This window comes from Crocodylus siamensis, chromosome 2 (genome assembly GCF_052110815.1).
Source record: "Crocodylus siamensis isolate JL-2025a chromosome 2, ASM5211081v1, whole genome shotgun sequence".
In the NCBI taxonomy this organism is placed as follows: Eukaryota; Metazoa; Chordata; order Crocodylia; family Crocodylidae; genus Crocodylus; species Crocodylus siamensis.
The window spans coordinates 209,856,454-209,884,270 of record NC_143396.1 but is presented as its reverse complement, the minus strand read 5'-3'; the positions used below and the strand labels follow the sequence as shown (position 1 = coordinate 209,884,270).

The 27,817-nt window shown below is 43.4% G+C and overlaps 1 protein-coding gene across 2 annotated transcripts in view; it reads left to right on the top strand.

Annotated features, from left to right (window-relative positions):
• ABTB2 (ankyrin repeat and BTB domain containing 2) overlaps positions 1 to 26,713 on the top strand; it is a 189,827-nt gene extending 163,114 nt beyond the window's left edge. For both annotated transcript variants that reach the window (XM_090032925.1, XM_090032924.1), the window contains 13 exons: positions 2,295 to 2,460; positions 7,306 to 7,395; positions 7,863 to 7,964; positions 10,338 to 10,434; positions 12,061 to 12,196; positions 15,313 to 15,539; positions 16,438 to 16,616; positions 17,485 to 17,590; positions 17,701 to 17,803; positions 19,005 to 19,095; positions 21,359 to 21,427; positions 22,781 to 22,894; positions 24,185 to 26,713. In XM_090032925.1, coding sequence (XP_089889051.1) covers positions 2,295 to 2,460; positions 7,306 to 7,395; positions 7,863 to 7,964; positions 10,338 to 10,434; positions 12,061 to 12,196; positions 15,313 to 15,539; positions 16,438 to 16,616; positions 17,485 to 17,590; positions 17,701 to 17,803; positions 19,005 to 19,095; positions 21,359 to 21,427; positions 22,781 to 22,894; positions 24,185 to 24,382 — 1,678 coding nt within the window. In that variant the 3' untranslated portion in view covers positions 24,383 to 26,713. The remainder of the gene's footprint in view (positions 1 to 2,294; positions 2,461 to 7,305; positions 7,396 to 7,862; positions 7,965 to 10,337; positions 10,435 to 12,060; positions 12,197 to 15,312; positions 15,540 to 16,437; positions 16,617 to 17,484; positions 17,591 to 17,700; positions 17,804 to 19,004; positions 19,096 to 21,358; positions 21,428 to 22,780; positions 22,895 to 24,184) is intronic.
• The last annotated feature ends 1,104 nt before the right edge of the window (positions 26,714 to 27,817 follow it).

The window sequence follows — 27,817 nt, the reverse complement described above, 5'->3', positions numbered from 1 at the left end:
ACACCTTCAAGAGTAAATTGGATGCTTATCTTGCTGGGATCCTATGACCCCAGCTGACTTCCTGCCCTTTGGGCAGGGGGCTGGACTCGATGATCTCCCGAGGTCCCTTCCAGCCCTAATGTCTATGAAATCTATGAAATCATATTCATTAGTACAGAAAAAAATGTACCCAATACATACTGTAAAAAAAACGGTGATGTTAAGCTGAAGAGCTGCAGTCTAACTATTGTTAGGTTAGAGCAAATGGCAGGGAGGAACCCATAACTCTTGGGTGCGGTTCCCAAATCTATCCTTACCTCTCTGTGAGCTCTAGCAAGTTACAACTGCTCTGTCACATTGCCTAATTTGCAAAGGTAGATGACGGTCCCATTTCACAGTGTCAGCTAGTGTTTGTTCAGATCCTTGGATGAAAGGCAGTTCTGAAGGGCAAAGTATTGTTATGACTTTTGTCATGAAGCTCAGACTTATTTATTTACCTCGATAAAAAATCCTTAGACAAACAGCCCTTTAGAGATCTCACTGGGTGTGACAGTGGCTAAGCATTTTTGATCTAGTGCTCTCAGAGTATTATTTTAAACTGATCTGTAAACATCTTCACCACTCTGCCTGACCCTACCTGCTAAGCATGGACATAAACAGAGAGAGATTGAGTAGGCCTGTGACTGTGAGTAGAGCTCTGCTAAAGATTTAAAGGGATACCATTCACTTAAATACTGCACCAAATACCTAAGATTACTGTAACTAGTAATTGTCAGCCAGGGTAGTGAGATCCTTTAAAGGGTACCATGGGGTGCCACACAATATTAACATTGTTAGGTGTGCAAATACTTGCTCATGATTCACAAGGTAAAACCAGAGATTTAAAATAGGAATCCAGAGGGTCAAAAACTTTCTGACCTGTTGTGGGTTTTCTGAGTTCTTTGCAACAGAAACATTTCTCACTCATTTTTTCCATAGTCAAAAATGAATGAAAGGTAAGAGTTGGCATTTTCCAAGGGGTGCCTTATGTCTCACGAGAGGTACCTAAAATCTAATGAGGGATGCCTTGATTTTATCAAGGAATGTCTTGAGTATGAAAAAGGCTGAGAACCACTGATCTAACTACTGTGTTGTCTCAGGCAGCTTTTGAAGGCATCCTGTCTTAAATCATAATAGTCTCCCTGTTTTGTTCCTATTTGATTCCTCATCGGCTTACCTCCTGCTTGTCAGTCATGAAAGTCCTTGTCTGATAGTTGGCTGTGATGCTGCGCTGGCCTCCCAGTGAGATTGGCCACCAGACTGTAGGGACATTTTGCTAACTGGGCAAGTCTGCTGTGACATCTGGTCACCATTTGTCATCAACCTTAGGTAAGCCCATTGCAAGGTCACAAGCATAAAAAGTGACTATACAAGTTGGATACCTTGAGTGAGTTCCATGCAGAGCCACCTAAGTAAAGTGATGAGTGTATTGCTTATCCAGCAGGCCACACGGAGTTTTCAGAGGAGGTTAATATGTTGGAAGAGTCTCATTTTTCAAAGGAACTTGGCAGCCGTGTACTGCACCAGCTGGGAGTTTGCACAAGAGCCCATGTTAAGCTGGTCTGCCAGTAAAAAAGGCAGCAAATTCATTCTGAAATAACAAAGTAGGGGTGACTGTGTCAAAGCCCAACTGAGAAGGGAAATGCCTACAACTTGGCATTGCTTCTTCAGCGCAGGAGAGACACTTACAGGTTCAGAATCCAGATGTCTCTCAAAAGACAAGCAAAGGATTTACAATAAATTCTGGGCTCCTTCTAAATAAAATAGGACCATTTTGGCAGCCATCAAGAGAATGAGAATGAAAAGAAAGGAAGCTCTTAAGAATATAGATCCCCTTGGTATGTTTTATTGAAGTGAACTAGAAAATATTGTATCACCTAAAAGAGGATATGGGATATATACATTATAATGGAGGCTAAAAAATTTATGGGGATAAGGTGATGAACACCCTGCATCATAGGCAGATTCTTCCTCGGGAATAAAAGCTATGATCTTACATAGAACCATAATGATTTTTAGTCAAAGAGCTATAGTCAAAGAGTTATATCTGTGTTGTTTCTGCCTCCTCTTTCTGTCTTCCTCTGAATGTGATTTCATAATAATCGGATACACTATAATTATATATCAAGAAAAAACACTTCTGGAAGAGTAAAATAGAAAATCTAAATAATGATATGGAAAGTCATATTGAAATGCTGTAATATCACTAATTACTTATGTTAAATCTAAATACTTCAAAACCTATGGCTGCACCTTGTGGCCTTTGTCTTCTACAGGCCTGAATGCTGTTTTAGTTCCTTCCGAAGATTGGATGCTAAGGCTGCCACTGAAAAATTCCAGCAGGACCTGGGTTTCCGAATGTTAAACTGTGGAAGGACGGATCTCATCAACCAAGCTATAGTAGCTCTGGGGCCTGATGGGGTTAACACAATGGATGATCAGGTATGGCAGAAGACCCAGCAAAGTGGGTGAATTGATATGTATCACTTGGGATGCAGTTTTCATCCCCTTTATGACATGTCTCAGGCAGACATGGAGGACTGATTAATACTGCATAATGACAGGAAGGCTAGATTTTGTCTTGCACCTAAGTACTTGAGTGTAAACATCCCTAAGTGTTTTCTGTCAGTGACCTTCCCTTAGAATCATAGAAAAGTAGGGGTGGAAGGGACTTCAGATGGTCTACTAGTTCAATGGTTCTCAACCTTTTTTGTACCAGGACCCATTTGTAAACATCAGTGGCCAGCCCTGACCCAGTGCCCTTCACTCCCAAGCCACTGCCTCCCACCCCCAGGCCCCAGCCCCTCAGTGTGTGAGGCAGGGGGTGAGTATGTGGGGCAGGGGAGGCCCCAAGCAGCCCCTTGCAGGCTGCAACTGCCAGCCTGCAAGGGAAAAGCCACAGTTTCCCATATTTTCCTTTACAAGAGAATCCAGTTTTTAAAGTTTGTTAATCCATTTTTAAATTTTGTTCACAACCCTTTCATATATTCTTGCCACACACTTTTGGGTTGCGCCCCATGGGTTCAGAAACAGTGTCCTAGTTCAATCCCCTGCTCAAGGCAAAATCGTGTTTATCTAAATCATCCTATATGGCGCTTATCTAACCTGTTCGAACAACCCTCATGCAATGCCTCAAAGCAGCAAGAACACCCTAACCTAACAAAGCAGGAGACTGAGGGCACTGCCCGTGTCCTGTTGGTACAGCACAAATCCAATCCAGGTCAGTGATGAATGACCAAAAGGCACTGTCATCTGATAGTTTTCAGGTGGTCTGTATGTTCTTAGTGGGATGCTCTCAGTTTAGTTCCCAGTGGTCTTGCACATCACAGATAATGACTTTGTTGGAAGCTATAACAGATCTGGACAGCTGCATTTAGATCAGATAATTTGGGAAGACTTTTACTACTACTGCTCCAGCTGCCTCTGTCCCTTGTATGGGCTTCCTTCTCCAGGGTATTTTCCCTTGCATGGAATTCCTTTGTAATTTTAAGAATGATGTTTCATAGACATTAGGGCTGGAAGGGACCTCGGGAGATCATGTTGGAGGCATGATGGTCATGAAATCATGAAAGAGGCAAGGAAGGACTTGTTGGGGTGACATCTCTTATTGGACCAACTATGTATTTGGGATAGCATTAGATGAGGTTTCGAATCCAAGGCATTCGTCATCAGGAGACCACCTCTATTTGTCAGGAGGCCTCATGAATAGTACCTTACATTCATAAACTTGTCTACCTTTATTCCAAGTACATAGTTGGTCCATTAAAGGATATCGCCCTAAGTAATCCTTGCCTTTGTAATTTTAAGTAGTTCTTTCAGATGGCAATATAGCAGTTGAGGCAGTGAGTTGGAGCTGCCACTGGTCAAAGACTGTAGGATAACTCATAGAAGCAGAGAAGGTTTTTTAATATATTGCAGAGTGTCTATAGGGATGATTACTGTATGGTGGACTAAATTATGATATTGATGCAGCTTCAAAAACACTCACACCCCCATTGGTCTTAAAAAAATTTTGTACAAGCAAGCATATCCATGCAAATTGGCTGGACAGAGCCAGTCTATTAGGTGTGCAATTATCTGATGCACATATGCAAATACAAAGGATCTTATGGGTAAAGTGGCAATAGGCTTACTCTTGTGGAACAGTCTGGAAGATGATGAATGCCCCTATTAAAGCTGTACAGATGGCTCCAGTATGTTTTGTTTCACAAGATCTGCCACTTGTTTTTTTCCTTACATTTTTGTGGTTGCAGGGCATGAAGCCTAGAAGACTTTTGTTCTTTCAGAGCAGATCTTTGATATTGTTGCCTCTCATATTTTGTTCAGCGACCTGCTGAAATGTGTATCCTCGCACCAAAGAAATCATAGCCCAGTCCTACTGCTCTTGACTGAGGTTTTTTCTTTGCCCTTCAGCCAGTCAGAGGGCTGGGGGTTGTTTTTCAGCCAGGCTCCGTGCTTTGAAAGGTTCTGCTGACAAATCGAGGTTTAAGACTTTTTGCTGTCACTTATTTACAGTCTCGTTATCAACCTTTTGATGTCATAATGTTGACAATCCTGTTTGAGGATGTCATTAAACAAGACTGATGCGTGTATGTAACCCTGTGCTCGTGTTTACTTTGTGCACTCATTGGTCCCTGTTCTCCTCCAGTCCAGCATTCTGGTGTTTTCACTGGCCTCGGAGGACTGGAGGAGTTTACCTAAGGAAAAAAGCGCTGTTTTGGGATTAGTTACTTTCCCACCCCCACTGGTGCTGAGGACTCCTGCTTCTGTTGCATTGCCAGCAAAAGGAGCAGGGGAGGGGAGGGCAGGGAATCAAAACCTTGGGTATACAAGTGGTTGGTGCCTCTTTTTTTTTATAATAGGAGATATAGAAAACTGGCTTAGCCTGGAAACAGAACCCAAATCTACTTTACAACAGTGGAATGCTAACCACAGCCAACTGGCAAACCCAATTTCATAGTTAGTAGGGTCGGAAGGGACCTGAGCAGATCATCAAGTCCGACCCCCTGCCATGGCAGGAAAGGCTACTGGGGTCAAACTACCCCAGCAAGGTGTTCATCTAGCCTTGTCTTAAAGACCCCCAGGGTAGGAGCCAGTTGATCTGTTTCATTTAATTTCCTATAGCCAAGATTGATCTTTCTTAAAATGCTGCACATCAAGCAGGGTTCTGAGCCGTGACAGGCAGGTGTGATAAGACACACCTGGGCACACACAAGCTGGGCAGAATTTTATGGTAAATCCCGCCAAAGAGATGGAGCCCTTAAGACTAAGTTAAGGCCCAGCTTCAGATCCAGGTTCATATTTTGATCAACCCCAGAGTTTAAAGCTGTTTGGGATCTGAGCTGTTTTCTCAGAGCCGTTTCTAGTTGCAGAACCAATGCTCAGAACAAGTCTTCTAGGAGGTCAGGGAACAGCCCTGAGCTGATTTCTGGTATCATTATGCATCACTCAGTGGTTTCAAGTGGGTTTGTGAAAAAACAGACAAAACTCAGTGGTTTCATCTGAGTCTTGTTTGGAGTTTTTGGTGACTGTCTAGACTTTAGATACAGAGTAAAACTTGCAGGACAGCAAACATAAATAGAAAGGTTAGTTTGTGTGAATAGTCCAGTATTACAGTCTTGCATTTGGCAGTGTCTTAGAAGCACAGAGAGGCCTAAACCTACTCTGCACTTTTACACTCCTAAATCCACAAGTGAGTTCAACACCTCTGCAGAGGGCCTAAGCCAAAAATAAATCCCAGCTGCAAACATACCCTGTGAAACACAAAAAACTCAGACCCAGATCAGAGAGCACTTAGACCCTTAAGGCTGTCTATACATGTGCTCAAGGGTGGGGAAGGGAGGGGCGCATTTTAATTAGCACGGTTTCTGGTCAGCCGCTCTAATTAAAATGTTTCGCCGTCATGTGTGTTAAACCTCTGCACATTTGAAAATGGCCACAGGATGCTTTATCTAAGCCCCAGCGATGCTGGAGCACTCTAATCTGAGCACTTCATCGAGTCTGCTCCGTTACATTTGGATTAGAACGTGAGCGAGCACATGTGCAGGCAGCCTGACATATTCAGAAAAAAGCTCAGGCAGATCTAAAATCCCTATCTGGGGTACCAGTTCAAGATATGAATTAGGTCTCTTTCTAATGATGAGCCTAGAGTATCTACACTTAGTGGCAGAAGTGCTACCCATGAAAAATTCAAAGAACTGAAATCTTTAGAAAAACAGTATAAAAAAAGGGAGCAAGTCTGAGATGTGAGCACAAGGCAATTCATCATGGAAACATTTTGACTATTTCACTCCTGGGCTTGGCTATTCCTGGAGTAATCTTTTTATACCAGTAAATAGAGCCCATCTCTCTCATAATTAATCTCTGACTATTCATGGCTTACTGTTTAAACAGAGAAAATGTGGGAGACAGATTTATGGAGTAGGACTAACCTGTCACTGTCTGCGTTAACAAACAGCACTATAGCAGTATACTCAGCATTTGCCAAGTAAACTCATCTGTGTTTGTATTAATTTCTGCTTTTTGAGCATCTGGCTATCAAGTATCCACAAACTATCAGACAGTGAAAGACTCGTACCAGTATGTCTTTTCTGTACCTCAGGAATGGGTGTCTCTCTAAAGCAAGGCTCAAGGCTTGTGGGCATTACAAAGATTAAGATTTTTAAATGATTCTTTGAAAACTATTGCAAGTTCTTCTCATGTTTATTTGGTTTTATACTCTAACCAGCAAGTAAAACACTTTAACCCCACATCTTAGGGCAGTGATTCTCACCCAGGGTCCTGGGGCAACCTGGGATGTGTCCAGATCTTTTGAAGGGTGCCCTGAGGTATGATGGGATAAAGGAGGTGTTTGGCAATTTGCAGATAAGTCAAGCAGATAAATGCAGGCTTAGATTTTTCCCCGTCTGAATGATCCCCTATCCGCACTGCCAGGCTTCTCTGCAAGGAAGTAAGCACTTTAATCTATAAATTAGTTTTTGAAATTGGGTACCACTCAATTCACCAAAGTGATGGAGGGGTCCATTGAGTCCAGTGAGAGATGCCTTGAGTCCAAAAAGATTGAGAACCACTGTCTTAAGGCATATCACTTTGTCATTTCAGTGACTGGATTTTCTGTCATGACACAGAAATCACACAAATGGTGTGTATAGGTATACTGCATGCATGCACACATATTGCAGGGACAGATTCATTCAAATAAGATCCAAACTCAAAGCCTCAATGGCAAATGGAGTTTGTTCTGTTAGATGTAGAGATAAAACCTAACTCTTTGTCTCCTTCCTGAAGGGAATGACCCCACTAATGTATGCCTGTGCTGCTGGAGATGAAGCCATGGTCCAGATGCTGATAGATGCTGGAGCAAATTTGGACATACCAGTAAGTAAAAGCCAAACCCAAGAAAAATGCATGAGGCTTTGCGAGAGCAGTTATAAAATCTCGCCTAGCAACTGAAGACTTCTGCTTCTGGAGCTTGTACAACAGATTCAAAGAAAGGCTTTCTTTTCAGAAGCCATTGTTTCAAGGACTTGGGAGAAATAAAGCTTAAAGCCTCTTTGAGCACTCAAGGCCTTAAATATTGATTGACATTGGCAAAGGTAATGGGGACGGAGGGAGTAAAAGGGCCTCCTTTCTGAAAGAGCTGCCAGTAAAGGAAACCAGTCAGCCCGTTAGACAAGCCCAGGGGATGGAACCCAATGATTAGTACTGGCAGTGCTCTGTGAATGGTGTCAGCCTGTCACTCCCAGGGGCTGTCATTTACCAGGAAAAGTTACAGGAGAATCTAATAATTATGGGATGGGGACAGAGATTTCAACAGTTCATAACTGCCCTTTTCTTTTTCCCAGGTCCCCAGTAGCTCTCCCCGATATCCTTCAGTCCATCCTGACAGCCGGCACTGGACTGCGCTTACCTTTGCTGTACTACATGGACACATCTCTGTAGTTCAGGTAAGCAGAGGAGATTCATGGTTGTCAGGAATCTCCAAACACAGCCAGTGAAAGACTGGGATGTGGCATAATATTCTGATCATGGGACAGACCCACACTCTTGTGGCTTATAAAATTTGGTTTGGACACTGACTGTGGATTTGGACAAGACTTCTAAAACCAGTAAATAGCTGTCAACTGAGAATGCAAATTACCTTCCTCACAGGGGGCTGTGTGGATTTGAGGATCTCTGGAAGGGCTTTGATAATTAAATGTTACAAATTCTTATTTTTTTCACTTTAATATGAATTTCTTAAGCCAGTTTTTTTGTCTCAAAACTTTATGAATTGGCCTCTGAGCGTGGGGCTGGTGAATAGTCTTACCAGAGAAGGATTTGCAAGTGTATACATATCACTTAGTCAAGATGATTCTTGAACACATTAGATTTGAGCCCCTGCCCACTCCTCCTAGGGAACCTGCTCCTGGGAGAGGCAGAGGTCCCTCAGTCCCTATACAGTCCCTTCAAGTTGCATGGTCAGACCCAAAATGACCAATGACAGTAACTTTCAGTCACTCCTGTGCTCACTGGTCTATCAGGAGCTTCTGGCAAAGCCCTTCACACACTCCCTTCTAGCTGATGTGTTTAAAGAGGCATGCAGAATTGGGGTTTAGGGTTTCTGAATGAAGCCCTGAAATGTAGCTACTTTCTCTATAATTCAGAATAAGTTCAAAGCTGATAACAGCTTTTCAGTTGCTAGTGAAGCAGTAATTTCTATTCAGCTCTGAATGAAGATACAACTGCAAGCAAATGTGGGTTGCGTGCATTCATTTTTGATTTACAAATGCATGCAAATACTTATGCAAATTAGATCTTGCTCTCATGTTCTGGCAAGTTGCCAGCTCACACTGGTATTGCAAAGGTTGGGCAACCTTAATTTACACATGAGATAATAAATGTGATTCTCTCAGGAGACGCTGCTGAGAATTACATCAACAGGGCCCCTTGGACTGAATCTCCTTCTCTTTTCCCCTGGGTTGTATTATGTTCCCCACAAGAAGAGCTTATTCACTTCAATGTTTTGGTTTTAGTGTTTAAACTTTTCATACTGAAGTCAAAACCTTCTCTTTAATGGTTACTATTAAAAGGGTCATAGTTCTACTCTCTCTAAACTTGGTGAACCCAATGGAATTACCTCGCCCACTAAAATCCATAGCTAGGCATTTACCAGGTTTATCTCACAACTTGAGAAAGAAATAGACTACTACATGGAAAAAGTCACCACCAGTATTTATGATGAAAAGTTAAATGCGACTTACTGGGCCCAGTCATTGTGTGTCCAATCTGTGCCAATACTGAGCACTGTTACTCTAGCATAATGTGGATACTCCAAAGTGCATAGTATCAAGCAGAATAGAACCGAGATCCTTCTGCTCAGTGGGCAGAGCTCTGTCGGCTGCCAGCAATATAGACGCTAGGACACATAGCTGGATGGTTCTTATTCTAACCTGCAGAGGAGCAGAGCTCGTCTCAGAAGTTGTTGCATGTAAGCAGTCAATTGGGTACCTCTCCTTGGCTGGAAAGACACCTGATGGAGCCTGTTTTGAAGCATTTATAAAAGAAGGATTCCTGCCCGTCTGACCTCACTCCATTTAACTGTCTGTTTGCACTTCATTAATGTATTTTGGTACCTAAGGTATTCAAAAGGATATAGTCCCCTCTTTAGCATGGCCCGTTAGCACTGGCTTACTGCCAGAAAATCTGCTAAGTGCTTTCCTTCTGGTGGATAGGAGTGAACTCCCTAGGAAAAGGAAAGATGCAGTTGTGCATGCTCTGACAGCCAGAAAGGCCCCTTATCCAGAATCCACTGGGTCTGAAGAGTTGGGAGGTACCTGTCTCGGGACTCTGGAGCTAATTCCCTTAGGCAACCTTCTCCAGCATGGACTAAATGAGACGGACTTTCACTTTTCTCAGGGACTGTGGGGCAGTTCTGATGACAGAAGTCTTTGGAGTCTGGAAATCAGATTAGTGTGAATGGGATCATTCCAGTTATAAAATAAATAGACTTTGGTCTCTGGCCTGTCAGTCTGGCACTTGTCAACACAACTTAATTCACTATCAATAAAGTACAGTTAAGCAATAGGAAGAAATAAATCCCTAAAGAGATGTTAGCTATAAGTCTCTAGGTTTTAGTCACAGACTTAGATGACAAAGGGATGAATATGAGAAATGGCCTTGCCTTATGATAGCTACTTAACCATTGCTAAGCTCTCTTTGTGTCCTTTCCTCCTGTGCTATGGACCTAATGGGTTTTCTTTCCAGTACAGAGGCTCTTCTGTTGTGACTTTGTGAATTGCTTTGTTCTGAGCTACTGTTCTCTGCTGTGCCTTTTGCAGCTGCTGTTGGATGCTGGTGCTCATGTTGAGGGCTCTGCTGTTAATAGTGGAGAGGACAACTATGCCGAGACCCCACTTCAACTAGCTTCAGCTGCAGGTGAGTCATATACAGTGCTTACACTCTCTCTCTTCTTGCCCCCTCCTCTGTCTGTCTCCTGAGCCCACAGAAAAAGCATGGCACAAGCTTGGATATAGGCCATGTCAAGATCTAGACTGTGCACTGGTCTTCAACACAAAAAAAAGAGCAAGTGGAGATTTTGGGTGGGTGTGGGACTCAGTAGCTCATGGGGTGGCATAATAAAGGACAGCATATTTCCATGCCTAAATAACATGTGGGCATTCAGCCCAGGTTAGCAGGGACCACAAGCTGTTACCATATGGAAGGAGCTGATGAGTTTTTGGCCACTGGACAAATGACCACATATGCAGCTGGCATCAATTATCACCTCCTGGCATTGGCTTCAACAGGGAAACCAAGGAAAAGGACTGAGATACCCTCTAATCTTTTAAAGGATTCACATAGTATTGTCATGAAACTTAACACAGCCATTTATCTTGGGTATGTTTCACCGACTCTAGATTCCCACTGATAAAAAAAAAAAAATAGGGATAGACCTAGCAGTTATATTGGTATTAATATATTTAAATTTTATATTAATAATTTATATTGGTATTAAGTTATGCCCAAATAAAATATCCCAGCAAAACTGTTTATAGCTGTTTCATTCAGGAGAATCCAGTCATAATAGAAGAACTAAAACAGTTGATGTGCAAGTCCTCTCTTTCTCTTTCAAAGCAGTTTTTCCCTCAGTTATATGAAGAAATTTCTATTATCTTATTTGCTGTCAAAAGACTAGAATTCTGAAGGTATTACCCATCCAGGTGCCATGCCACAGCTTTTCATCAAATACAAGCAAGCTTATATTAGTTTCAATATCATCGTCATCACTTTCCACCACATATATTCTAACATTTGAGTTTTCTTTCTCTCTTTTGTGTCATAATTGGTATATGGTAGAGCCTAACTACAATGGTGTGGATTCTCTGGCCTGCTCCACTTCTTTTGTGCCACCCCAGGGGTATAAACATGTAGTCTCCAAGCAGTACATTGTAGCTGGCTCCTCACCACCATTCTCTCCAACCTCTGCTGAATCGGGCAGACAAAGGACATGGCCCATCAGTGCATACTGCTCCAGCTGTATTTGGCTACAAGATGATTCCTGGGCTGAGGGCAGCGGCCAGGCTGCCTTTTGGCCACTCCCTTCAGCTGTACTCAGCAGGAGAGAAACTCAGCTGAGAATCTGTCCCTACTGAAACCAGATGCATGTACATCTGCCAGTAACTAGTCTGGTTTCAAGGTGATATATATAGTACATTAGGGAAATTTGATGGTTTTTAAAGTTTCAATATGTACCGGTTATTTATATATACAGAATGGGAGAGGAGACATGCCTTCTCAAATCTATGTCTACCTAGCTGTGTGACACTGAACAGCTTCTTTCTGTATTAGTTTCTACCATGTGCAAGTGGGGATCTTTTACTTATCTCTTGGGGGGTGTTGTGAAGTCTAATGAATGTTTTTGGAATGCTTTAAGATCCTCAGCAGGAGTTTGCTACAGGAGTATCCAACATGAACAGGCCGACAGCATTTCTATATTAGGCCTTTTAAAGAATTCCCCTCAAATGGAATTACCATCACCTTTTTTCTTGATTCCTTCTCTAGGGAACTATGAACTGGTCAGTTTGTTATTGAGCCGGGGTGCAGATCCCCTCTTGAGTATGCTGGAAGTCAATGGGATGTCCTCATCACTACATGAAGACATGAACTGCTTTAGCCACTCGGCTGCCCATGGGCACAGGTAAACCTCTGTCCTTGCTCAGTCTTGTTTAAAAAACCTTATGCGTGATGCATTTTAAATATGTTTACTGTAAAAATTCACTGCAGAGGTGGTTGTTCTGTTTTGTTTTTACTGGAGAATAGTGCTGTTAAGCTACTTCCACCCCACCAAATCTGTAGCAGATTTACAACAGTTCTCTGACCAAAAATCCCAATCTGCTCTGGTCTAGAAAATGGTGCAAGCACCTTTCTGGCAAGAGCCACCTTTGAAATCCAATGGAGTGTCCTGGCACTGCTCTGATTCTAGTGTGCATGGTCCCTTCCTTTGTTTTTGAAGGGGTACAATACAAAGTATCTGAAAGACCAGTCCTGCCTCAGGCAGGGCATTGGACTAGATGACCTCTTGCAGTACCTTCCAGCCCGACTTCTCTATGATTTCTATAATCCTTATAGCAAAATGACTGGGATTTGTGCCTTGTGTGTGGTCCTTTTGCATTTGTAGAATTAGGGCCAGGCTCTATTAGGCACCTAGCTGAATTTAGGTATCTAAGCAAGATCCTATTCCACCCTGAAGAACACTAACGCGCCTGGTTTTATAACACACAATTATTTCTGTCCTAAGACTGAGGGCCCTGTTACACCTTACAGTGTGAGCCGCACAAAAGTTGATCAGTGTTAGTGCTAGCTCAAATCTGGAGCATTCAGATGTTCAGGCCAGCAGGGGCCTGGAGGACTGGAAGGTAAGAATCATCCCCTCCTCCTATGCCAGGCTTCCCTTCTGCTCCCCCATCCCTGGGGCTTCTCCCCTCCTATCCCACCCCACTTAACTTGTGGCTGCCCTCACTGTCTGTCCCAGGTGAGCAGGCAGGGTATGGTTAATCTGCCTGCCAGGCCATCACCACCATTACCCTGCTGCTGCTGCTGCTCTTCCCCTGGCTGAGCCCTGCCTGCTTCCCTGGGACAACCAGCATGGGCAGCCATAAGTATACAAGTAACCAAGGGGTGCTGGAAGCAGTGAGTGGGGATCTAGGGTGCTGGGGAGAGGTGGGGTGGGGTGGGGGGCAGTGGGTCTGCTCGGGCAGGAGAAAGGGGGAGCAGGCAGAGTGTTTATATTAAGGTGTAGCCCAGAGCATTGGTTCCCAACCTTTTTAGATTGTGGACCAGCATACTGCAGACCGGAAGTGACCAGCATACTGTGGACTGGCAGCCAACCCTTTTTTTTATACCCAGTATAAAAAAGGGTTGGCTGTCAGTCCACAGTATGCTGGTCACTTCCAGCACATAACATATATGAGTATAAAAAACTTCCACCACATATACTGAGTATAAAAAAGGGTTGGTTGCTGGTCCGCAGTATGCCAGTCGCTTCCAAACTTCCTGTCTGGCAGCCAACCCTCCCGTGGACTGGCAGCCAACTCTTTGCAGCCTGGTACCACTGGGGTTGGGACCCTCTGGCCTACAGTGCCTACATCTCACTGTAACACAAGCTGAGTACAGGGATCAGAGATGATCCAGCCCTGGAGTGGCAGATCTTTGAGCCACCAAAGGAGTGCTTAAATCCAGTTTCAGGTGTTAATGTGCGGGCAGTCCACGGGTTAAGAATTCCAGAAGTCACCCAAAATTACTGTGCAACAAGGCCCTGAGTCACCAAGAATCAAAGAGCAGCAGAGAAACCCATCCACCTTCTCTGTTTTTCAGGGCCCTGAGCAGGGTCAAATAGGGGCACGTGACACCACCTAAATCCACTTTGCCTACCAGGTGGAATACGATCTGCCTCTTCTATTTTAGCCACAAAAGTCAGCAAATAACATTTTTCTGCTTGTCTGCACTGCAGAGCCAGCACAGCTAAGCTTAGAGTGAGCTGGGTTTTGCTCTGGGTCATGCATCAGTGGAATTGCTAATTAAGTTGGAACTGCAGGGCAAACTTCTGAGGAGAGCAGGTCAGATGGGTGTGTCTCGAGACAGGATTGAATCACAACCGGGCTTCAAAGGTAACCATCAGCCTGGGGAACCTTCTATTGCTTGTGATGTTTTGTAAGTCAGTGAAAAGCCAGTTTGGCATTTCCATCCCAGACTGAGCTTGGAGGGTTGTTACTTAGAAATAACATCTTATTACTTGTAAACTGATCTGCAAGCCCTTTCAGCCTTGTCTCCATTAGGGAAATTAGCATTGGTTTAACCACACCAATGTAGTTACAACAGTTCAAACCCCTAATGCAGATGGGCTGCAGTGATGGCCAGTGTAGCTTACACCCACGCAGCACAACACTGGTTACTTACAAAATTAAGTCACCCTGCATCAACCCTGCTTTACATTGGTGCCATATGTCTGCATTAAGCCTTAGCACCAAGGTAAGGCCTAATGTACCTCCGGAGGTGCACATTCTCCTGCCTGATCAGGTACATTAGGCCTCCCCTCCCCCCCCAAGAAAACTGTGTTAATACAAACATTACCTAAGAGAGAGCAGATGTGGAACTCACAGTGCTCTTCTCTACTGAGAAGCACTGCACTTTTAGATCTGTTTTGGGACTGGTTTTTATCCCCTTCTTTCTGCAGTATCATCTGACTGCAAACAGAAAAGTTAAATGGCCCATTTCTGGATATTTGTGAGACAGGATAATCCTAAAGCATGAAATTAAGCAGGATCTATTCAGGCAGAACAAGTCACACTGTGTTGTCTATGCACAGAGAGCACCAGCTAGTGGCAGTTCAGTGCAAGAGCTGAATGCTGGCACATGACCTGGGATAGCATATCTCTGTCCTCCATTGCTCCTCATGTCTAAAGGGAGGTATTCCAAAGAGGATCCTGTAAAGTCTAGTGCTGTTGTGTGTGTGTGTGTGTGGGGGGAGGGTGGGGGGGACACTCAAATACCATAAGTCTCACACTATTTGATGGCACAAAGCCATATTCATAGCTTAGATTTTCTGACAGAGGAACTGGACACAAACCAGTATGTTAGTGTTTGAAGATCCAGTCATTAGAGAGAACCAAATCTCTCTCTCAGGGAAAAGGGAGAGTTTGTTTCTGGAAATAAATTACTTACTAAGCCTTTTTTTTTTTGAGCCCAGATTGCCATGCCTCAGCCTGACTGGTTAGTTGTTTGTTAGGAGTCAATACTACTATTTTTTCTGTGCAGAAATGTGCTCCGCAAACTCCTGACCCAGCCCCAGCAGCTGAAGGGAGATGTGCTCTCGCTGGAAGAAATTTTGGCGGAGGGCGTGGAAAGTGACACCTCCAGTCAAGGCAGCTCCAATGAGGGGCAGGTCAGACTCTGTAAGACCAGGATGAAGGCTCTGCAGGAGGCCATGTATTACAGTGCCGAACACGGCTACGTTGACATCACCATGGAGCTCAGGGCACTCGGTAAGGCAAGTTCTTTACCACAGGTTCAAAGAACCCCAAAGGTTAAGGAAGCCTAATAGCTTGTCTCACGGCCAGTACAGAGACCATGTATTAATTGGAAGACTGGCACCATCAGTTTCAGAACTGCCACAAGTTTTAGGTTCAAAATTGCCTCATTTAAATAGCAAACCTCTTATTGGTCACTGACACCCACAGTTTCACAAGGGCTCACTGATTTAGCAGGTCCCAGTTCCCGGCTGGCCATCTGGAGTTGCCTAAGGGTCAGAGCTGCTAAGTTTTCTGTTTGAAGTCCAGCAGTGTGCGGGGTGTCCAGACTCTCTGAAAACTCTGGCTCTGTTTGAAATGCCCCAAGTCAGGCTTTTAAAGATGGACCCTATCAAAGTCGCTTGCACCCATTCCCCTGCCTTTAAGGTAGGAGAGTGATGACTTTGAATGTGCTTTTTTAGCTTATCCGAACAAAAGAACTGTCTTACTGAATTAAAGGTCTTGCAGTGAATTTATTATATAGGATTGGCTCTTGAATATGCTGTAATGATACAGCTAAGTTTCAGAAGTTACTTTGATTTGATATTGTTGCTCTGACTGTGGATAAAAACAGGGCATAAAAAGGATGGTAAAAAATACAGTTGGATTGGTAAGAAACAGGAATTCCCAAGGTTTAATCTTCAGTTCTACGCCGATTTTCTCCGTGGCCTTGAGTATTTCCTCAAAAAGCTACTTTTGTTTTTAACTCCGTTTCCCCATCTTTATCTGCCAGCCATGTGTATTGTAGAGCTAAATTGGTTGCAGTATGTAAAAGGTGCAGCTGTTAATAACTACCATTAGGGAAGGAAATATCCACTCGCAGATCTTTCAGCACTTAAATCACACTCTGTTTGGTGTTTGTGTTTGGCTACAGGAGTCCCGTGGAAGCTCCATGTATGGATTGAATCATTACGGACGACCTTCTACCAATCTCGTTATTCAGTCGTCCAGACCCTCTTACGGGAGTTTGTCACTATTAAGGAAGAAGACTATAATGAAGAGTTGGTTAACGAAGGGCTGCAGCTCATGTTTGATATCCTCAAAACCAGCAAGGTAATCGTTCTTCTTTTCTGAATATGAAGTTCAAATCGTTGGAGCCAAGAGTTTTGCAATTATTCTACTACTGTTTGTACAACCAGAACCAATGTAAATCTCTGTGAGAGCCCCTATGAATTATGGATGTAAAGCGAGCCCTGGCTGTGTTTACCCAAGCTTCTATAATACTGAATGACCAAGGATCAAGACGACAGGGATTATATATACATGCTTCCTCTATAGCAAAGGCAGTCATTTGAATGGAAATGGCAATCATGCTCTAAACCCCAATTTAGTGATTGGCTTTTAGGATTAAGTAGGTTCACTGTAAAGGAAAGGATTACCTGAAAATGCTGAGGAACACAGGCTCTTATCTACTACCTTAGAATGTTATAAATGCTGTTGTTGTTCAATAACAGAATGTCCTTCTGTTCCTTCTTTTAATGAAAAATCGGAGTGTTGTTGCTCCTGTTGAAATCAACCGGTGCATGGCCAGGCCTGTATCACTGCACTGAGTGGCTAAAATGTAATTCAAGTTTTGAGCTTCAAAAGTCCAAGAAACAAACAGATGTGCTAGGAATTGTGTTTCCAGATGGTTAAAAAAAGACTGTTGGCTTGATTGTACTGGAGTTAGGGGAGCTTGCTAGGTAAGGAGTGAAGGATCAAGTGATTAAATCTTTCTTTGTGGCAGATGTTTGCTAGATACTGCTGCTGAGGTCAGTCAGTCAGGGTGAAATTCACCTTGTGCTTAGGTTCCCTTTTAGACAAAACATTCTCTACAATTAGTAAAGGCATCAAGGAAAGATTGTCTCATGCTGCAAGCAGCAATCCCGTGGGACCAGTTTATCCTGAAGCACTAACGGTATGTATTTTGTCTTCCTTGCAGAATGACTCCATTAACCAGCAGCTTGCCACCATCTTTGTCCACTGCTATGGGAGTGGTCCTATCCCTAGCATTCCTGAAATCCGAAAGACGCTCCCAGCGCGGTTAGGTGAGATGATCATGACCTGTTTTGAGACTTTGTCCCTGGTGGTTTTTCTTTTTGACATGACACACTTTTTCTAATTCTTTCCCCATTCCCCCCTTCTCTTTTTCCAATAGATCCCCACTTTCTAAACAATAAAGAAATGTCTGATGTAACGTTTCTAGTGGAAGGAAAACTGTTTTATGCACATAAAGTTCTACTGGTTACTGCTTCCAACAGGTAAGAGTCATTCTCTATGAGCTATATGTACTCCCTGAAGCTGTGTTGCTCACAGGTAAGTATGGATGGGTATTAGAGGGACCTGTCCTGTAGTCCCTTACTCATATGACCAGGCGTTAATCACCAGTAGCTGCAAGTGGGGCTGCCAGGATGAGTAGGGACTAATTTTGTGGATTAGGGTTTGCATGTTCAAGCCAAAAGATTTCTAGTACCAGATTCTTTGCAGCATTAGAGATTTTTCTCTCCAACCCCAGTGCAGATTAGAGCAACCTGAGGAAGTGCAGCTGGCTGGCAACTTTCACCAAAGAATGGCCAGTTAGTTAAGCACTGCTGGATGGCTGTGGTGAGAATGATGCTCCATGCTCATAACAGTGCTATGCTCCTCCTCAGAGCTCCCTAGAAATTTTCAAAGGAATCACAGCCAGAATGTGGCCCTTTTGCTGCAGTGCAAAGAGGAATAACAAATCTGTCCCCTTTGTACTCCATGTCTAGATTTTTACAAAATATTCTCCAGGATTCTCCACTGTTCAATGATTTTGTAAGTGATTTGCTTTGATATACACTGGTGTAATGTACAGCATCAAGGGGCCTGATTCACCTCCTTCTCACTCATTTTCAATAAGTTTAAATGCCATTGATTTTAAATGGTTCTTCAGCAGTTTTAACAAGAATCACACAGGCAAGGGTCAGATTGTGGGTTTCTAAAATAGAGCTGTCGTAAATGTCCTCATCTGCTCTCTGGGGGCATACCTTTCTGTCCCACAACCTGCTGGGGATTCGCCACTTTGGAGCAGACTCGATTAATCGAGTCTGCGCCACATGCAGTTGTATAAGTGGCGAAATGCGTGTCAGCGCACAGAAAATGGCACTGATGCGCTTTTGAACTAAAGCACCTCCGAGGTGCTTTAGTTCAAAAGTGCACCACTGCCATTTTCTGCCTGCTGACGCACGTTTCACCACTTATACAACTACTTGCATTGCAGCGCTGGGCGCTTTTCAAAGTGTCTGGCGCTGCGGCACTTGCACATATGAAAAAGCCTTAAGACATTGGAAATGCATTCATTGTTTTGAAAATATAAGGATAAGTCAGATGGTTTTAATTCGTATCCCTTTTCTCTTTGCCTCCTACAGCTGATCTAAACCACAGGGATATGGAGCAATAAAAATCTATTAAAACAAATGTTTGCCTCTATTCTCTCAGGTTTAAGACCCTGATGACCAATAAAACAGAACAAGACAGCCAAGGCAGTAAGACAGTGGAAATTAGTGATATGAAGTATAATATTTTCAAGGTATGTAGATTATAAACACCCTTTTTATTATTATTCTTCATCTCCTCCGGAGTTTACTGTCAAGTTAAGAATGTCAGTGGTTTAGCCAGAGATAAATGCTAATTACAGAGAAGGGTCTGATTCAGACATCTCTGCATATTCTGATCTGCATCCAAACTTTTTCAGCTTGGACCTAGCTCTGAAAAGAGCGCAATTGGATTGCTTTTATGCAGCTGATCTCCTCCACAGAGGAAGACAAACAAGGTCTTGTACTGAATGGAGTTTTGTAGTTCTGGAGGTTCCCAGGCGCAATTTTCATGCTGTGTTAAGCAAAAAAATAAGCCTGGTTAGAGCCGGAGAACTGCCAGGCTTCATATTAATTCAAATCAGACAATCAGAAATCTGTGAAGCTCCCTTTAAAGACTTAAAGTTGAGAATTCCACTTTTACTTCTGTTGACTTTTCCATATTTAAGTGACCTAAGGGAGATTCATTCATGATGAAAAAAGGGTAGGTATATATTTTTTTAAAAAGCGGGTCAGTGAAATCCAATAGTTAGGAGTTGTTCCAGCTTTCCAGATCTGCATTTCAAATTAAGAAGAAATGTGCAGAATAGGGAATATTTGAAAGCACAAAACAGTTAGTGAAATAGTTCTACAGACTTTCAAAGTGTTTAGGACGCATCTTGGCGTGCTCTCAGAATGTTTCTATGCATTGTGGTCATCAGCAGAGTATCTGTGCATGCAATGGGAATAATCTGATCACTTAAAACATCTCTCCTGCTTTATCAGAACTGGGTTTCCTGTGTTTTGAATTCCTATTGAATAGCAATTTCAGTGTGTGCATCTAAACTCTGCAACTTGGGTCCGTCACTGAAGAAAGTAAGTGTAATAAGTCTCTGTAACCAAGGAAAAACAAGGTCTTTTTTTCAGAGAAATTTTATAGTTCTTGGATGTGATTTTCATGCTGTGGTGCCTGCAGGAAACCAGGGCGCGGGGGGTGGGGGAACGTGAAGACAGGAGTTTTCCTCTTGGGAAGGGAGCAGTAGATTGAAAAAAATACAGTGAAACCTATAAACAGTGACCGCTCAAGGGAGAAAGACTCAAATTCTTTCTAGTAAAGGAGAGGGGTGCAAAATAGTGGTCACTAACTTGGGGTGATTTGGGGGCTGATAAATTTGTTATTTTTACGGCATTTAGGAATGGCAGCATAGCGAGCTAGTTACAGCACTGGACCTGTAGTCTTATTCCTGGCTCTGACACTGCCCTACTGAAGGATCTTGGTCAAGTCACTTTGCCTCTCTGAGCCCCAGGATACTGAGAAGGAGTGAATTGAAAGCTAGGTATCAGTAGAAAAAGCAGTACTTGGAGCACTGGGATCCCTCATATCTTTACAGCATCTAGGAGCGTTTCCCAAGCTGGAGTGTGCAGCCAATTCTTAGAGGGTACACAAGAAGAACTAGGAAAGGGGAATTATAAATAGATGGAAAGGAAGAGAAAGGAGGAATAGCTCTTAACTCTCTCTGATTGCTAGGGAGGTTACAGTGTAGTTGTAGTGGAAAATGTTAATTTCTTTTATAGCTGTTTCACACAGTTATAAAGGTGTGCACAGCCCCAACCAAATTTGGGAAGCACTGACTTAGAATAATGGGACTCCAAACACAGTCTCCATTGAAGTGAAAAAAATGAGCTACCTTTTTATGGGAAAGGAAAAGAGTTTGAGGGGACAATGGTTTGATTCTGTGACGAGCAGTAAGGAGGGGTGCATGGCAGGAAGAGAGAGATAGGGGTAAGCCTTATCTATCTGTTCTCAGCCATATGAATCCTTTTTCCTTCCCAGCTCCTGGGGTTACCTGCTGGTGTGGGAAAGGAAACCATCAACATGTGACAGGCTTAGCATGGCACACATATACTCAGCTTGCCCGCAGATGCTTTCACTGGCTCAGCTGACAGGTTGCTCTTTGTGTGGCCAGCCTGCAAGGCTTTACAAAAAACAGGACCCACGCAGTGTTTTAAACAGGGACATTCATGTTGCTCAGAGATACATGGTGAACCTTTGGCCTAAACTCCTTGACACAGCCCTTTCAAAGCCAGAAGAAAGAAAACAGCGTTGGAAAGCAGCACACTTGGAGTGTTAGAAAATGCCAGAGCTGTTGCCAAGAGCCAGGGTGCCATGGGAAGTAGAAGCAAGGATTTCTGTTTGCTCAGCAAGGGCATCATGGATATTCAAAATCCTCTGCATCCTGAGTGACAACAGCTTCATGCCTGGCCTTCTTCCTGTTTCAGATGCTGATGCAGTATTTATATTATGGAGGAACAGAATCCATGGAAATTCCCACAGCCGATATCTTAGAGGTGAGAATGTTTGCTTCCACTTTCTGCCAAATGCATTGCGGCACGACAAGGTTTGGAAGGGAAAATCCAACAGGAACATATGAACCCTTAGTGTAGGAAGCACATACCGTCAATGTTGCTTGACAAGAAATTGCTAGGCGCTAAGAGCAGCTACTGATATTTTTACACAGGTTCTCACTGATACAAAGACCAGTATACAGTGGCTGCTTTAAGCACACAGACAACTGTGTTAAAAATCTCCAGTGAGCTCTCCACCATCCAGCATTTTTCTTTAGGAGATCAAAAGCATATTCACCTTTCATGATTTTTTATGGTTTTCAAAAAGTTCGTTCTTTTGGGTTAGGAAAATCAATCATAAGCATTACTTATAAGGACTAAAGGGATACTCAGCACCTGTACGGTTCCCCAGCAAGCAATTAGTCTTCGAGGTGCTGTCAGGTTTATCGGCTGCGTCAGATCACCACCCCTCCACCCACCAAATCATCCTGTGGTTGTGAGAGCTGAGGGGGATTTAGCTCATATGAACACAGATAGAAGCTCTGTATATGAACCCCTCCTGCTCTTAGAAAACAGGCCTCTTGGAATGTGTAACAGAACACAGGACATGAGGGAGAGATTTCCCTCTGGCATCCATATATGTTAAGCAAACTCAAGCGTTCAGACATAGAACAGATGCAGTTGCCGTGCTCTGCCAGTGAAGCTCAGTGCTGACACGATGATATAGCGACAGGCCGTGGGTACAAGACAGACTGCTACCATAGTACCACTTCCGGCGCTGCTTCTGTGAAGTACAGCAAAACTGCACTTAGGCTGCCTACGTATTATACACAAACCATCAAACAGCAACGTCATTTAGTCAGCCATCACTTGGGCTGCATTAAAAACCAGCAGCCTAGCATGAAGACTCCATAGTGTGTCACCTAAATCATGGACCAGCCAAGAGGAAGATGAAATCAGGTGACAGACTGTGGAGTAAGTGTCTCTCTCCTGTCTGATGCTTCAGGAGGAGCACAGACTCAAGAATAGAGGGAGGCTTTGCTTCCTTCCTTCAGTCAGTGCTGTACTTGTCGATCTCACAGGAAGGCCTAACCCAGCAGTTCCCAATATGTAGTATGCGTTATAAAGTAATTGTATTACAATTACTTTATATGACAAAAATCTGCTAGTGGTACTTAAGGGTGAACTGAACAAATTGCTGGTGGTACCTTAAGGTTGTATCATTTTTAATTGGTGGTGTGCAATCTGTCAATTTGGGAACTGCTAAAAGAGAAGTAGTTACAAGATGCCGTGGGGAAGAGGTCATTGGTTTCCTTTTGCCTTTGTCCTTGAGTAGCTGCTTTCTTTTCCCAATAGCTGTTGTCAGCTGCCAGCCTGTTTCAACTGGATGGCCTCCAAAGACACTGCGAGATCCTGTGTGCCCAGACCATCAGTATGGATAACTCTGTTAACATCTATAAATATGCAAAGGTAAAAGCCAGGCTATATTTAAGCAACACTGACACTCATGGGAACTGAAATACTTCACCTGTTTTCTGCGGTCTGCTGTTGTGGGCATTAGTCTTGGAAGAAGACGCACTAGGGATATAAGACATGCTGGGTGGGCCAACTCTACACTAAATTTGCCAACACAGTGAGATTCTGTATCAGGTTCCTATTTACAGAAGTTCAGGCAGTTCTAGTTTGAAAAGGACAATAAACTGTGATCTGCTGAGTTCATATTTAAAATAACAGATCTAACCTGCATTACCAGTAATACTATGGAAAAACAATCCAGCATTCTTGGAATCCAGCAGGAGATTAGACTGATAAGGGAAACTTGGAGCAGAAGGAACTTTTAAACACTCAATGTTGTTTTTCTTCCCACTTGTTTCCTTTCTGCATTATATGCAATGATACTGGGCTGATCTGTTCCATTCTGCTTTTTGTATTCTCTTTAGCCAAAAGGAAACAATTAAAAAGGAAGACCGTGGTGGTGGGGGAGGGGGCCTTTAGGTCATTTTTCATAAAGATATTTCTATTGCTATTAAAGTTCCCCAAACTTTTGTGGGGCTTTGTTTCTTAATGTTGGCATCACATTCATTCTCCGGGTTAAAGCAGGCTCAGTTACAGCGATACTGGCACAGAGGCAACAACATAAGTTATTACTGGGACAATAAAAGATTCTTCAGGAGCTGTCGAGCCAAAAGGAGCAATGTGACATATTCACAGGCATTTGATTAGAGTAGATTTTGCCACCTTTATTCACCCCCTTGTTCCAAGACTGAACCTCATATCATATGCAGTGTATTCCCATGGCCACTACTGCTATGTACCATCTGGTTAGTCTCATTGTTTTAACATGATGCAAAGCATGGAATTCCACTTGCACAACAAAATGGGTACCTTGGACATTTCGCCAACCAGCTGCTCTTCTCCTTCAAGGATTGCTGGACTGTGGCTCAGCCAACAGCAGGAGATCAAAGGGTTAGAAATGAAAAGGTACTTTAACCCCTGACAGGTATCATATTAGGATGAGCTCCTCTTTCCGCTCACACACAGACATGCTCATACAGAGCAGGGAAAGGGGTCACCAGCATAGACACCTTCTCCATCACCATTTATCAGCAACAATGTTAAAGCATATCTTCCCTAGCTTTACAGACAAGTTCCATTCAATGAAAAAGTCAAGGAAATGACTCTGTAAGTAGCAATGGCAGAAATGTGCTTGAATCTGCAGGACTTGGGGAGAAAGCTGATGAATCCTGTTGTGTGTTACAGATTCACAGTGCACCTGAACTGGCCTCGTTTTGTGAAGGCTTCTTCCTCAAACACATGAGCTCTCTGCTGGACCAGGACTCATTTAAACAGCTCATCTATGGCAGGAACAGCAAGGTGCAGGGGCTGGACCCTCTCCGGGACCTCCAGGCAGCACTGGCCAGCCGGCTGCATTCTATTTACATCACCTCCAGAGTGTGAGACAAGCAACCAGTGGCAGAAGCATCGGGTCACACTGCACTGGCATGGGACCTTATGCAGCTGGGGCTTCTCTGTCTACCTTATGGAGCCACCAGCATGTGCTGAAAGTCCCTTACAAGCAGATCCCCCAAGGGCAGCAATTTTCCCTGGGGAGCATGTGTGTTAGGATGCTGTAACTATTCTGAGAAGGAAGGGAAGTGGCTTTTCTCTGTGCTGCCCAGCATCAGAGCAACACTGGTACAGTGTGAACAGAAAATAGAGGTGGCAACTGAAGAACCTGGCCAGAAGAGTAGATCCATGTTGCCATTTTAACAAGCACAATGCAAAAGCTTCTTGGGCAATGAAGAATTTGGAAGTGTCATAACTGGGCCTAACACTGGGAGTCTTTCTAACATGCTAATCTAAGCTCATCTATTTGCACACCACAAATGCCAGCTTACTGATACATGTACATGTGTTATACTTGTAAAAGGCTACATATAGGGAGTCCTTTAATCCCATGGACCACTACTCATTCAGGTCACTGGACCGGACACACACAGACTGGTGCACACAGACTACTTACTTAGTTATAGAAATTAACACCAGCTTTATATATGGCAAAAAAACTCTTATCATAATATTCCCAGAGATGTTTGCACCTTAAGACACATTCTCTTTGTAAACCCCCAAGCTGAGTAGAGGTGAAAGAGACTAATATAGAGCACTAAAATTATTCACTTATGGTAGAACCTGATGTGGAGAACTTAGCCAGGTTTCATTCTGTTTTAGCTGCGTTCAGCCCTTGCCAATAGTCATTATGATTTTGATCCAGTCTGAAAGGAGAGCCTGCCCCTACCCAGTAACGGTTTGCTAGAATGTCTTCTATTGTTACATAAACCCACCTTTTAAAAACAGCCTGTGAATGTCACCTGTGAAGTTGAGGACTGATGCCATGACAGGAAATGTTTGTTTTAATGCTGTACCAGGTGGTATAATAAAATGTATTGCAGCATTAAGAGGCCTAGTCCAATAATATGGGTAGTACTTAGACAGTAGACCCCTTGCTTAGAGCTCCTGGATGCTTTGTTCTCTCTTTCTGGTAGTAGAAAAACATGCCCACTCAGTAGTTCTGAGTTCTTATCCCAGCCCTGACTTTTAACTTGTGGCCTTAAGCGAGTCATGACCATGCTTCCATATCCCCACCTGCAGAATGGGGTTATTTCTTCCCCTCACTTACATTACAGAGAGGACCATCTTTAGTGCACAGTGCCTGAACATGCTAACTTTTAGCTTTGCCCTCTACTTATACGAAACATTTGGGCTATAGGATTTAAAGCTAGATGTCTCAACCCAAATGCCCAAAATGTACCCTATTTCTCTTGGCACAAATGGGAAGATTCTTTTAGAGCAGGCTTCTTCTGAGCCTTTGTTTATCTGAATAATGGGGAGATACACATAAGACAGAGTGTTTTTTGCAATTCAAAGTGTATTGTAAAGTTTCAGAAGGGATGCAGGGTGGATGTGTAGGGATTTTTTGCAAGCAGACTTGGAAGCAAAGTTTGAGGAAGGCAAGTGACTTCCACTTATCCTACTATAACCGTTATCTTAAAAATAACAACAACAACAACAAACCCAAAAGAAAGAAAACACCATGCACAAACCCTTCAGACATTCCTTGCTGGTCTGTGTTGGCACATACTGAAAGCATTGGCTGAAATGCTTCCATTCGTTATAGCCTGCAGAGGGGAAGGAAAAGCTTCCAATGTAGAGTCAGTGTTTCTTGGAAATTTGAACACTGAAATCCTAGATCCAGTGATGGGCAGCAGCTCAGCTTGGCCGCAGCCTCAGCTGAAAAGCAGAATCATGGAGGAGGGGAAAGGAAGGGCAGACTGCAGCATGTCTAGCTAATCAGTCAAAACCTGAGAACCTACCTTCCTCCCCAAGGATTTCAAATCTCAGGCAGACTGCGTGTGACAAGAGAGGGCTTTAGTTAGTTAAGGATCAGTGATCTGATTGATAGACAAAACTATTAATCAGAATTCGCCTGTAAGCACACACTAGTTTTCTGTTTTTTACTTGCATACACATGCTTTGAAAAAGCACCAGCTTTCAGTAGCCCTATTTATTCTCTGAAAGCCATAGAGGTGGTTCAAGAATTATCACTGGCCTGCTTGGAAAATACTGCAAAAAGATGTATACGGGAAAATATTTTCAAAAAAGCTGCTCCAGCTCTCTGTACAAAAGCATAGGTTCTGTTTTGTTGCTGTAATATTGCCTGCTCTTTTAACTGTACATTAATGTTGTCATTTATGTAAATGTACCAGGATTTTATTAACAACATAACTTTAACAGTTATGGCTTGTGTATTTATACAGCTGTTTTAGTAGGGGGTAATTCTATGCAGGGTTAGGTGCGTCTGAAGGAATATGCATGCATATTATGCATGCCTGAATGTTTGTAGAGGAAAAACGGTATTTAACACTGGCTATTTACCATGGGGTAAAATGGTATTGCGGAATCAGTACTTAAAATCTTGAACAGCCCTAGTTCTGAAGGACTGCCTTGTCCACACCAGCAGTTTGAGTGTATTACCATAAACTGATAAATGTAGATCATCCCTTCTTTAATGCTGTGACAGGGCACAGTCTGAAAGTCAGTTCAGTCCTTGACCTGTCCACCTGACTCTCCTGCCATGCCTTAGTTGGAATTGAATAGTTGTTCCTAGGTGGACTGCCAATGGTGTAATACATGGCTCCAAACCACCTCAACACCATGTCCCATGCCTCACAGATGGCATCCAAAGATGACTTCCAACTCCCTCACCCGCTTTGCTGGGCCACACACAGCTTTCAGCCCACAACTGGCCCCAGGTGTCCTCAAATGTACCCTGGCCTTTATGCCCCCTCACTGGGGCCACTACACCAGCCAGCCTATGCACAGTCCTTCAGGCCCTACTCTGTGCAGCCTCTAGCTTTCACCCTGTCCCCTCATTGGTGCTCCTGGGCCTTATACCCCTTGGGCCACAGTGTCTGTCGACATGCCTAGACCCTAGTCTGTCTCCTCTGTAGGGTTATCCACCAGCTGATGGGGCATTTGTGGCAGGGCACAGGTCATGCCCGTCACTAAGAGGTTCAGGCAGGCTCTGAGCAGCCAGCAGGTGTGAAGCAGGACAAATGAGGGAGGTCAGGGTAGGCTTCCACAGCTTTTCTGTAAGGTAATACAATAGGAGATATGTTCCTACTGAGAACTATTTGTTCCTCAGGTCTCCATAGGAGACGTTCACAAACTGTGAGTGGCAAAGGAGAGAAAATTGGAATCGATTAAGATAATACTGATTAGGCAGCTGATGTCCTGGCTTGGTGGTAGTCCTTTTTCACCCCTTACCTCTGCTTATACAGTTGTATTAAAAGTCATAACCTATCAGCACAGACTAGAAGGCTGCAAGGATGAACA